We start from the raw sequence: 13,760 nt of genomic DNA on the forward strand, positions 1-13,760 counted from the left end.
ACATAGCTAATTTAAAAGAAAATGAAGGGGCTGGGGATTTAGCTCAGCGGCAAAAGCGCCTGCCTGGCAAGCGCAAGGTCATGAGTTCGGTTCCCAAAAAAAAAAAAAAAAAAAAAAAAAAAAAAAAAAAAATTAAAATTTAGTTTCTTTCTTGTTATATAAGGATCTAGATAATATCCTTGATTTTGTTTCTTGACTTACAAAATCTAAAATATTTACTATATGGCCCTCAATTGAAAAGACATGTCAACCTGTAGTTAAAGAGTTCCTGTATATATATGAAGATATAAGTGAATGACACATCAACCATTAGGTATCACTACATATGTAATGGATATTATTAGTAAAGAAAAAAACCCCAAAAGGGCAAATTAATCCTTTTTTGGCAATTTATAATAAATACCATGAAAGGGGCGGATTGCCACCAGAATCTCAGTCACCTTCAGTCTACGCCGCATCCCTAACCCTTCACCATGGCCACTTATAAGCTGGTGCTGATCCGGCACGGCGAGAGCGCCTGGAACCTAGAGAACTGCTTCAGCGGCTGGTACGATGCCAACCTGAGCCCAGCGGGCCATGAAGAGGCAAAGCGCGGAGGGCAGGTGCTGCGAGATGCTGGCTATGAATTTGACATCTGCTTCACCTCAGTGCAGAAAAGAGCAATCCGGACCCTTTGGACAGTACTGGATGCCATTTACCAGATGTGGCTGCCAGTGGTGAGAACTTGGCGTCTCAATGAGCGGCACTATGGAGGTCTGACTGACCTTAATAAAACAGAAACTGATGCCAAGCATGGTGAGGCTCAGGTGAAGGTTTGGAGGCACTCCTATGATGTCCCACCACCTTCAATGGAGCCTGACCATCCCTTCTATAGCAACATCAGCAAGGATCGTAGGTAAGCAGACCTCACTGAAGATCAGCTGCCTTCCTGTGAGAGTCTGAAAGACACTATTGCCAGAGCTCTGCCCTTCTGGAATGAAGAAATTGTTCCCCAGATCAAGGAGGGGAAAAGGGTCCTGATTGCAGCCCATGGCAACAGCCTCCGGGGTATAGTCAAGTATCTGGAAGGTCTCTCTGAAGAAGCTATCATGGAGCTGAACCTGCCAACTGGTATTCCTATTGTCTTTGAGTTGGATAAAAACTTAAAGCCCATCAAGCCCATGCAGTTCCTCGGGGATGAAGAGACCGTGCGCAAAGCCATTGAAGCTGTGGCTGCCCAGGGAAAGGCCAAGAAGTGAAGACCACCAGGCACTACTCCCCTGCCCACCCATTCGTCCGCATCTCTCCACACACCTATCACACTGACCGCATCTGTAGGCATCCTTTGTTGTAGCTGCAGATGGGGGACCAGTGGCTCCCATTTTCATTTTAGCGTTTTTGCTCCTGCACCCGCTCCCTTGATAGAATCTAGTCAGAATAGTACCTCTAGGACACGAGTGCTCAGTCCAAGCCCAGGGAAAGCTCTTCTTATCCAGGAGAGTTGGGAGGTAGTAACTCTGTTTTTCCTAGTGCTTCTGCTTTGTTTACTAAGGACCTGTTTGATAGGGGACAGGGATAACCATGCCAAGGCATGACCAATGAGGAGAGGCCCGAGCACACTGTGCTTCCAGGAGCCAGCCCTGCACTCTTCTATAGTCAGTCACGGTCAGCGAGCTCATCATTCCAGTGGGAGATGAATGCAACCTGCATGGTGACTAAAAAGCAATTTCCTCCCTCACCCTAGAGGAGCTGGCTCCAGAAGGTTGGGATTAATCCTGAATTAAGTTCATGTGTTAAATTTTTCTACAAAAGAAAAATTATGTATCTAAACAAAAACCCTTCTGGAGCTTCTAGTGGTGGTTGAATAGTTCCACATGAAATAAGCCATTCCTCACACCAGTACAGGGTAAGCTCTGGCCTCTATTGGGTAGGAATGTATCCTGCTGTGTATCTTACGATTCCTCCGCCTTGTTTTGGTGGCAGTGAAAATGCCTCTTGACCATGTCTAAGTGCATCTCATAATGTCTGATTTTTGAATCATGTTCCAGTTGGCTTAGCCCTGCCACATGGGGCCAGTACTCATTTTGAGTGTAACTGTAAGTCAGTCTTTTTTCCAGATCAGTGTAATAAAGGAGCGAGGTGCAATAAAAATAGAAAATAAAAATAAAAATAAATAAATAAATAAATACCACGAAAGAAGAAATGGGGGACTGATGAAGTTAGTTAGTTTGACCGGTTGTCAAAAAATCCCACCAATCACATTTGTTGTGATAGATGTGGAAGGGGAGAAAATATAAGGGAGAAAGTTGCTGATTCTTGTCCTGGTAAGTCACCTCTCAAAGATGCTTTCAAGCTAAAAAAAAAATAAGTAATAGAAAATGAGATAAATTTTATTTATCTGAAGACAATACAACTAGAAGTAAGAGCATATTGGTTTAGCATAATGGTTAAAAATCTCAACTGTCACATAGTTTAGCTTTGCAACCTTGGGAAAACTATTTCAACTAAATCTCAAGATTCTTCCGTTGTAAAATAGGGTTTTAAAACATTATAACCTACGACACGAGTAGTAACAACACAGTTAAACACAGTGCCTGGTACATTATCAATGTCCAACAGATGCATTATTATTACCACTACCAATGTTGTGTCTAAATAGATCCCTTAATATTTCTTACAAGGCATTCATTTACAGTCTATGATTTCCATTTTCTCAACTATTCTTCTGCCTCAGTGTTTCAATAAAAGCTTTTATTTTACTTCTCAGCAAATTTCTTAGCTATGAAGCTACTATATATTTCAAACCCTATCTTGTTCCAACATTTTCAACTGCAAATTGATGTAAGGGCACAAAAGAAAGACATTTTTCTAGGGGAAAGAATTATAGGAACTGACATTAGGCCAGAATGCCTAATCATTTGAGCACAACGTATATAGTATGACTATAGTGTTCTTTGCTTTTGTTTTTCATACAGCAAATAAAATAGAGCCAAAGTCTTAAAAAATTTGTTTTTAAGTTATCTTTTTCATGTTCATATAAGCATTAGTTGGTTTTTTTGTTTAAATCAAAAAAAAGCAGTGCCAGTGTCAGATTTTAAAGTGAGAGACCAGTTGATGCCCAAAATGAGACATGACTCCTCAGCACTACCTATTCTTGTACAAAACAATAAATGATTCCCTGGAGGATATGGTCTACAGCTCACCTACCCAACTCAATAACAATCTTATCACCAAAAGTACCCTGAGCAATGGATAGCATCAAGAAGTAGCTCTGTTATAAATTTAGGGACAAAATTAAAGGTCCTACAGAGACATTTTCCACAAGCACATCTAGGCAGTGAAAAGGGACTGACACATTCAGACAGGATTTTACTGCTTTGTAAGTATCTTTCCCTAAAGCAGCTCAAAATTATGACTGCCTCAAAAATAAAGATTTGTGTAGCTATCACCAATGCACCCAGACCCTAATACATCAATAGATAATCACTTAGGGTTTTCAGACCAAGGAAGTCATTTTATTGTTATAACCCAGAGTTTTCCAAATAGTACCCCTACCGCACCACCAAATTCTTTCTCTTTAATCCACCAGCAGTTCATCTGAAGACTGTCATTAACTTTTCTGTTAGCATAAGTGAGATTATATGGTGTAAATATCACTGAGCTGAAGTCTGAGATCCTGAATTCCAGTCATGGCTATCGCTTACCAGATGCATGACTTTGAGCAAGTTCCTTAACCTCAGTTATTCCTCAACTTGGACCTCAAGGTATTATTAACCTGAAAATTTGTGTTTTTCCAGCATCTATTCTTTTGTCTCAAAAACAATTAACACTATTATTTCTGTATCAGGATTATACCAATGCCAAAGGTGGGGTTTGAATCCATGGCCTCACTCATACCAGGCCACTGCTCTTGGACAGAGCTACACACCCAGACACTCTGCGCCACCGTTGCCTGCCTGGATCATTCCAACTTTCCCACCACCTCCTTGCCTCCAGCCTCATACCACTCCAATTGATGTGCTCTTCTATCACCTGCTGTGTCTTTCTGATACTCAGGTCTACTCCTAATCTCCTTCCATCTTCATTAATCTTTCCTTGCCTTTTTACAACATAAAAACCACCTTATTTCTAGTTTAATCACGTTGGCTACCTGTTATTTCCAAAATTCAATAGGCTGTTTCATATCTCTATCTTTTTTGTTCTCACTGCGGTATGGTTTACTTATGATAATCTCTGGATTCAAGGGGTTCACTCGTTTCAAAACCTGGGAGAACAAGATTCAGCTAAGATGTGTCTACTGTGATAAAGTTTAATTTATAAATCAGGAAACTCAGAGATTAACAATAAAATAGAATAATTATAACAATTAAAATTGACATGAATGTGCTTTCTCAAAGTATCTTACTGTATCATAGATCTTAGCAAGCTCAGCATACGATTTTTTTTCTTTTCTTAAGTCAATAACATTTGCCAATGTAGGGGGAGTGGACAAATGACACTGCCTTCTTCATAGGCTTTTTAAGTGACAAGAGTCAAGATGTCTGTGAAATACAACTATGGTATGAACTAAACTTAGGTAATATGCACACATACACACTAAAAAGAAATAAGAACTACTCCTACACTAAATTTCAACTTAATAAATATTTTCTGCTGTCCTTAGGGCCAAATACTAGTTCTGCTGGGTTAGTAAAGTGAACCAGAGGCACACAGGCTGCCCTCAGGGAACTGCAAAACAAACTCCTGCAACTAAAGCACATTAGTAAGCACAGTCAAACTTATAGTAAGTACAACCGAGACTGTCAAATGATCTCTGTATTCTATCCTAACCTTTAAGTGAGATTAGCATTCTTATTTTACAAAAATAACAAAGTAATATAAAGGTATTTTCCTGGTTTGAAAAAACATTACCAAAAGCATTCCTCTTTAAAACAGGATAATCTGTGAACAGGTTTTAAAAATAAAGCGTTATTTAGGTAATTTAACTCATCATATTATAAAGGAGTCTCAAATATTTTGTCCAAGGACACAATCAAGCCAGAAGAAATTCCATTCTGCATTCTAGTCAGATTTTGCATTGATAAAATTTCCTAGATGAAGCTAATCTGAAGACTCCTAAAGCTGCCTTTTTTCTAGTTGCATCAGAAAAACAAGGAATAAGTGTAAGAGCAGGAAGCAAAAGATGAGGAGGAGGAGGAAAAAGAGAAGGAAAGAAGGAAGGAAAGGAGAAAGGGAGGAAGCCTTCCACACAAAGTCAAAAATTTTCCCTTGGCAATGTTTTTTATTGTTTTACCTACCAAAGTAGGCAAACTTCATACCAAGTTAAGCAGGGGGAGGAAAAAAACAAAACTAAAATTAATTTTATTTCTTTAAAATAAAAATTCTGACTGAACAAAATGGTGTGTCCTTGTAATCCCAACTAGTCTGGAGGCTTGAGGCAGGAAAACTCAGTCTGAGGCCAGCCCTAGTAACTTAACAAGACCCTGTCACAGCAACAGAAATATCTTAAGTCAACCATTTCCAAGTTATAATCTATGAAAAAAAAAAAAAAAACACTAGAAAAATAAAGGATGACACTGTGATAGTGGGGAAAAAATGGTATCTTGTTGTATAACAATTATTTAGTATATCATTATAGAATTCACAGAGGCTAAAATTTTTGTTTCTAACCCTCAAGTATAAACTCAGGCTGAAAAATAAAAACACAATAATTCAAACCATTAACTGTAAGAACTACAATTTTTCTTTGGAATTAAACTCTTTTATGGGCCTCAGTGAAGTTGTCTCCTGATAATCACATTTGCCCAATTTGCTGAAGTATTTCATTAGGCAAATTCATCATAAAGTGCTCCTTGAATCATCCCATTTTAAGATATGCACTGTTAACAAACACTGTGCTGCAATAAAACAAGGCCTTTAAAAAATTCAAAGGCCCAATTAATTTATATAAACTTGAATTAAACATACACATAAATCAGTCAATATGTAAAGCTCTTGGCAAAATGTCAGACATTGCATAGAAATATCAGAAATGCCATCCAAGAGGGATTTTTTTCCTTGTGCCATCACGTATCAGATCAAAAGCAGACTATCTATTCACATAAAGTTGACTCTCCCATGAGTAAGAAACTATCAAATCCAGCTACATTTCTTTTCTAATAACTAGAACTACTTTGAGCCATTTTGCCACTAGTGGCTAAGCTATGAGCACTTTTTAGTTGGGAGTGTGCAAGACAGTAAAAGAAAAAATCAAAATAAAAAGTAAAATATAATAAAATCTGTAACTTAACTATATAATCATTCAGAATAATAATTTGGTTAGTATTCTCAAATTATCAACAATGGAGTTTAATGTGGTGCCAGTTCTTCAGGGAAAGAAAAAATAACATGACAGACAGAGTTGGGTAGATTTCTCTACAAAACTTCACATTAATGATTTCTGTGTGGATCTCAACACGGACCACTGCATAGGAATAAGAACTTGGATAGCACTTTAGAAAACACACTTGAATTTTTCAAACAAGTTTTTATGAATGGTTGCTATTTTATAGAGGTTTTCTACAAAGGAAATGTAAGCATTTGTGCTTTTTAGCAAAGACATAATACATAAAACCTGGACCTTTCATTCTAAAATATACTCTCTATAAGTATGTTCAGATAAATATAATAGTAAACAGGATGACTGTCATAGGTAGAAGCTTCTAAAGGGATTCTACTATGAAACAAGATGTAAGAAAACACATTTTAACCATTCAACCTCTGGTGTTCCATTTTTGAAATGGCCATAACAATGGAACATAATGTAACTTTTTCTTTTCAGATTCTTGTTTGTTGAATTCTTCTAGGTAACACAGATTAATTTCATGCAAAAATTCAAAAAACTGCAATCTCCAGCATAAAAGAGTTAAAACATGGAGACAACTGCTGACATTAGGAAGCAATACTTGATTTAAATAATCAAGAACAGGAAAAATTCAGAGAATCAAATTATTTTATAATATTATATCCATCATGATGTCTATAATACCATACACTCAATGATGACAAAAATGTTTTCACCCACTTTACAAAACCCAGTATAAAGGCAGAAACAAAAGATAGCCAGACCAACCAATTTAGGGTGTCAGACCAGGAAGATCCCAAGAAATATGACCCTTTAAAGGAAAAAGGCTACTTCCTAGCACTAAATATAAAGATTATGAAAAATAATCAAAATAAAAACTTCTCATTAATATACTGAAACAGGCTCTCCAAACTCACAAGTATATTTGTTTCTAGACTCAGCAAAATACATGAATTTGATACTGAGCGTAATTTATTAGGGTACAGATCAATTTGTGTTTAGTGTTAAGGTTTAAAACCCCATGTTCTGTTTGCACAAGATTTTCTTATGATGTATCTCACCAAAACAAGAAAAAAAAAAAAAAAAACCCTCACTATTATTATCTGAAACAGTTGTACTAAAGTTTTTATCTGCTAATCTCTTGAGGGAAAACAATTCTGAAACCTGGGCTACAGCGTGAGTTGAAGGCCAGGCTAAAACAAACTATTAATTTACTTTTAGAATTCCTGTAAAACAAACCCAAGTTTTTCTATATATATTCATTTTTAATCTCTGCTAAACTGAACACAATTAGGGAAGTGAACAAAATTTGAGTAAAATAACTCACAATAAAGAAGAAAAGGTGTTTTTAAAATGTTCTTTTTTTTTTTTTTTTTTTTTTTTTTGGTTTTTCTCCGGTACCGGGAACCGAACTCACAACCTTGCGCTTGCCAGGCAGGCGCTTTTGCCGCTGAGCTAAATCCCCAGCCCTTAAAATGTATTTTTAAAAAATAATGTCATTCTGGCACACCAAATTGAAGTGTTTATGATATCCTGGGATCGTAGATTTCCTCTGTTTACCAGAGTAGTAGAAACTGTTTTTAGAGTTAGTTTGATGCACACTGTTCATATGAAAAGATACTCAGAGACAATTTCAAGGTTTAGCTTGTCAACGTTTACTGAAAACCCAGACTCTACTGCTACCTTTGGTATTTTATACATAAATGCTCAGTCTCAAGGTAGTAACCTCTCAGAGGAATGTTAATAAAGTGATTCTCTGAAAATAAGATTACATTCTTTACCACATGTTCCTGCAATAACATCCCCAAGAATAAAAATGCTATTAAGCATTATTTTCTAGCTGGACATGGTGGTGCACACCTGTAATCCCAGGGAGGCTGAGACAGGAGGATCACTGCGGGGTGGAGGACAGCCTGGGCTACAGTGTGAGTTGAAGGCCAGGCTGCACTACACAGCAAGACCCTGTCTCAAAAAAACAAGAAAAGAAAAAAGCATCATTTCCCACTCTTGCTTAAAATTTGAACACATGAATCTAAGTTGAAAGTAAAAGTACTTATAACAACGTAACTACATATAATTAAAACAAGACAACAGTATGTCCCACTCACATAAACTCTGAAACTGCCAACATAATTCTAAGCCCCTGAGACCAGAGTCCATTAGTAACTTTCACTCCCTTGCTTCCCTGTCCTTCTGCTGGAGGGCTCTGCTCTCTTCACTCCTTCTATACACTGGCCTGCCAAGCACTGTCAGAAAAGTAAAAAGAATAGAAGCATAATCCTACACTGAATGGCAAGTTTCTTCATATATCTTTGGAACCTTGATTTCAATGTGTTGAGGGAATTAAAGGTGCATTAGCACAGATAAGAAACTTAAGAGTTTTCATTATGTTCTAGGAGGCATGGGGATAAGGATAAGGAAAATGCTGGTATCTAGAAGGACCAGTAAAAAAAGGAAAGGTTTGAGCGTGTAGGGGGTTTATGAGTAAGTAACCAGAGAAACTGTAAAGATGAGAAGACAAAGGATGGCAAATTACAGAGGCAGAAAAAAAAAACAGGCTCCATGCTTTCAAACTGTACAAAAATAATTTGTTTCATTGATACAAATACATTGAAAAGCTCCCCGTACCCCAGATACTTAGCTCCAATGTTACCCAGGGTTTAACTTCTCCCATAGTAAAAGCCCAAACTATGAAATCTGACAACCTGGATTAAATCATAGCTCTTCCACTTCCTGGCTATGGGATCTGCACACGTTACTTCACATTTCTTACTTCAGTTTCCTCATCTTTAAATAAGGGTAGTTATAATGCCTACACAAATAGGGTTGTTATGAAAATTAAAGGCGCTAATGCACAAAATACACGAAGCACTTGGAATAGCAATTGGCACATAATAAACACCATTTAAATGTTAGATATTATTCTAGTTAAAAAGCTTAAAATGCTATTTTGATACTCTTGTATTCATTTAGCCATTTATGTCAATGACAAGGAAGACAGTACTAACTCCCCCAACCATTTCATCTCAACTGAATTCCTATTATGCTGAAACTCTGGCAGTTTTCCTTCACGGTTCCCTGATTCTTCCAGCCCTAAACAACAGACACAAGTAAACTTCTACTGCTTTCATAGCACACTGAAAATATATCCTTCACAGTATTTACCACAGAGTCACAGGGTACCATAATTTTCAGTTGACTCAGCTACTCATGCCTCTGCCCCGAAACTGTGAGTTCTTCCAGGAAAGGAGCCATCTTATCTACTTAAGGCCACCTTGAGGAATGTTACAGTAAGTGAAGTAATGTCTATACATGAGTGTAACATGACATCTCATGAATATCAGACCATGCTAAATTAAAGGATAAATTACTCATTCAAGCCTTATGATTGTTTTATGCTTTCCTGCAAAGTATAGCAAAGCAAAAATTCATTCATTGAGTTCATCTACTGTTAATATTTATAAATGTGCTACAGTTAAATATTTAAAAATATCCACTGAGTTCTTAAATATCACACATCAATTCCTTATAGTATTTTAAATTCAAGATATTCTCACATTAGTCACACAACCAAGTCATTTCAAAATAAACCTCTTAACCAGTTAAAAGGAGTAAAACTTTTATACTATGTAAAGGAAAATATACTAACTTTCAAGCACATCCATTTTTTCACAAACCACAGGTCATTCTATCACCGCATTGATATTTCCCTCTCCCTGGTGATCAGAAACTGACAAGAATCCATGGTTGTTTTCGTTCTGTATTCAAACTTTTAAAAGAATTAACAGCAAGATTTAAACGACATTCAAAATTGGCTGGTCTAATTAGATGATAATACCATTTTATATGTGGTCTTTGTTTAAAATAACTTAAAGTACATCTTTTCAAAAGTACATATGTAAAAATGTATGAACACCAAGTGTTACGGTTTGTGTCTCGATGTCTCACCAAAGCCTCATGCAGTCATGGGGCAGGATTCTAGTTTTTGATTGATTCATGGTCCAATGCTGGGTTTATGGGTATGAATTGGGGCAGGTAGCCTACATACAATATAAAGGAGGGAAAGAGGCTTGCTTTCTTGCGCTTTCCCTTTTTGCTCTTGCTGCTTTGCTGTCTTCTGCCACAATGAACTACTGCCCTCTGCCATGTGCTACTCTGCCTTGGAGCCAGCCGATATGGACTGAAACCTCCACAAACTGTGAGCTAAATAAACCTTTTCTTCCTTAATTCTGGGTGTCAGGTATTTTGTCTCAGCAAGGAGGGAAAAGTAACCAACACATCAACCTATTCTTTTTCTTTTCCAGTAAGTCATAAATATGTTTTAGCTACATTACTGATCAACAGAATTCCTACCCAGAAAGTTAGCAATATGGCCTATTAGGTATACTGGATCTTCATGGTATCAAAAGAATAAAAGAGAACCTATAAATAATTCAATCTTCTAACTACTAAAAAGGTAGAAACCTAATAAGCAGTATATTGCTTAAAATGCAAACTCAAGTGGGGATGTGGTATTCTCATAAATTTTGAAACAAAAAATGAGAAACTTTGGAAGCAGAACAGTTGAAGACGAATGGGATGAAAATTAAAATATATGCACTATTTTACAAAGGTCCTCTATAAAACCACTCATTTTAAAATTTGGGGTTATGAAAAATGAATCATAAACATATATATTTTTTAACAAAAATTACATTATTAAACTTCAAAGCATCATTGTTTGTGGTTTTCATTTTACTTATCATAAGACCTGGGGTTAAATTACTTAACTCCTCATTAAAGGAGGGAGGACTATCTTAGGGCCTTATTTATTTTCTCACACTTTATTAAATACTGAGATTTTACTTTCCCTACAACTCTTCTCATTATGAGGTTTGTACCCTGGCTTTTCCACTTGTAGCTAGATGACCTCAAATAAATTATTTTAGCTCTCCAAACCAGTTTCCTCAACTGTAAAATACGTAATAAAAGAACCTAGCCTTATAAGATTGTTGTGAAGATTAAAAACGGAAGTATTTAGCACAATTCTGGTATACTATAAGACACTCAATAAACACTAGCAAACTTTACTATTTTGATGATTTTTAATGGTACTATTCTTTCCAGCAAGTAGCTAGATGATACTTTACTGAAGAATTAATTTTAGGTTATTTTCAAATTTTATCTTTTTAAAATGGAGGAAAAGTGTGCATAAAGCTTTTTCCAAATTTAGGACATTTATTTAGGATGTATTCAAGAAGTTTAATCACTGCACCTAAAGATACAGAGGTAGTAAGATACAGATTTACACTCTCATTAACAGATATAAGTGCCCAACTCATCCCATCTATGTTAGCCAACACTGATTACCAGCATTTTCATTTATCATTTTAATAAAAATTGTACTCAATATTGCCTTAATTTCCATTTATTTAATTATTTGTGAAACTAACAATTTTTTCAGCTTACTAAAGATTTTATAAAACAATCTCACTCAGTGAAGGTCTGGGTTATTTTTAATGAAAGAACAAAAATAAAATATGCAGAAATCAGGAAAGATGGAAATTAAGATTAAAATAAGCACACATTTAGAATGTAAATATGTAAAGTTATTCAACTAAACCATGAACTTGGCACCAAGATTCCTAGTAGCTAAAACAAGTGAAGCATTTCTGAAAGTTGCAGGGGGTAAGGGGAGCAGCATTTGATTCCTCAAGAAAAACAAAACTACTTTTAGGCCTATCCTGTATTTGCAGGAGTACCCAACTTGCAGCCCACAGACCACTTGCCTGTTTTTTTTAAATGTTATAATAACAAATAAGCTCTATTTCTTATATACATTAACTATATTATTTGTTTTACATGTGCTCCCAAGACAATTCCTGTACTCAAAGTGGCTGAGACAAGCTAAAGGTTGGACCTGCCTTTCCCCAGGGTTGCAGTGATATGTCTGTATATGTAGGTACTCAGGAGACTGAGGCAGGAGGATGGCAGTTCAAGGCCAGCATGGACAATTTAGCAAGACTCTGTCTCAATCAATCCCTCAGAAAGATCTTCCTAAAATGGATACAAAGTGAGTTAAGGACAACATTCTCAACAATAAATGTGATAGAAGGACTCATTTACTGCAATCTTTAGGATTTTCAAACACTTAAATGTACTGTTATTACTATCATTAGTCCTGTTTTTGTATGGGACTCATATACTGTACAATATGGCTTAACTGACATCAATATCCTTCTCAATCACCTTGCTTATTTTTACACTTATCAGCAAAAATAAAAAATAAACATTCTCAAAAAGTATTATTTTGTGTGACCATTTAATAAGGAATAGGAATGCAAAGTGCAGCTTCTTCTTCAGACTGAATGGCTGATATGAATAATTGTACAATAAAATCTTACCACTTTTTTAAAGTTATATAATGACCTTTAGCCATATTAGAATTTGTTGTGTAAAACCTTTTGACAATCATTCTGAAAACTACTACTCAAAATTCACTTTGAGGCTTCAATACTAGAATATCCCATAAGGTAATATATGCAAAGTTTGTTTTGTTTCTGCTTTGCAAGAAATGTTCTCTTTCAGGCCTAATCTCCCGACAGTACAGGCATTAAAGAAAATTTGGGCATATGACCTCTGACTAAGATCTGATAATCCTACTTTAAAATACAGAATGCTCAAATATTGTAGCAAAAGTAGTAACATTATTGTTTTCACTCATAAAAGAGTTCTATAGGAAAAAAAAAGCAGGAAACAAAAAGATAAAGGACAGGTGGCAGAAAAGATGTTAAGAAATTTCATGTATTTATTTCTAAAATTATGCCTTAACTTATCATTCACAGGTTTAGCCGTTCATTTTATTCCCATGTGAACACAAGCTATCTAAAACACTTACAGCTATATACAACCAACTTCCTCATCTAAGACCACGGGTTGGGCTGGGGATATAGCTCAGCATCACAGTGCCTGCCTGGTAAGTGCAAGGTCCTGAGTTTGACTCCTGGTAAATAAATAAATAAATAAATCCATGGCTTTCTTTTGCATTAGACATTTTAGTTTCTTTTTTAAAGAAGTAAAGAGTACCAAAACTGGTAGTAGAAATTTTTCAAAAGTTGGACAAAAAACTATGCATTCTGGCTTCTCATATCCTACGAAGTAATATAAATATTAAATGCTATTCTTCCATCTCTCAATCAAATAAGTACTCTAAGTATCCATGTCAATACCTTCTTTCTTTCCACTAATGACATAGAATTTCAATGATTAACAAAATTATGTTGATCTCATGACAAATACAAGCTTAGAGCCTTTAGTTTTTCTAACAGTCATTACTAATCCTTTCATGTCTGTCCTAAAAGATGCTGCTAGACAGAAGACAGCTACGTAATATTAAGATCATTCCCTCTAGATAATGAATCCACAAAAAGACTTTTAGGCCACCCTCATCACTTACAGG

At 36.0% G+C, this 13,760-nt stretch overlaps 2 protein-coding genes across 4 annotated transcripts in view; one reads left to right on the forward strand and one right to left on the reverse strand.

Annotated features, from left to right (window-relative positions):
• Pou2f1 (POU class 2 homeobox 1) overlaps positions 1 to 13,760 on the reverse strand; it is a 165,069-nt gene that overhangs the window by 128,056 nt on the left and 23,253 nt on the right. The window lies entirely within an intron of this gene.
• LOC102024196 (phosphoglycerate mutase 1-like) lies at positions 459 to 1,759 on the forward strand. The gene has a single exon (XM_013521425.1). It carries the CDS (start codon positions 474 to 476, stop codon positions 897 to 899), a length of 426 nt encoding a protein of 141 aa, XP_013376879.1. The 5' UTR covers positions 459 to 473; the 3' UTR covers positions 900 to 1,759.

This window comes from Chinchilla lanigera, unplaced genomic scaffold (assembly GCF_000276665.1).
Source record: "Chinchilla lanigera isolate Chin_1 unplaced genomic scaffold, ChiLan1.0 scaffold00061, whole genome shotgun sequence".
Lineage (NCBI taxonomy): Eukaryota > Metazoa > Chordata > Mammalia > Rodentia > Chinchillidae > Chinchilla > Chinchilla lanigera.

Bases quoted from the DNA above. Each gene is read 5' to 3' on its own strand.
- LOC102024196 (XM_013521425.1), top strand. From the start codon at position 474: ATGGCCACTTATAAGCTGGTGCTGATCCGGCACGGCGAGAGCGCCTGG.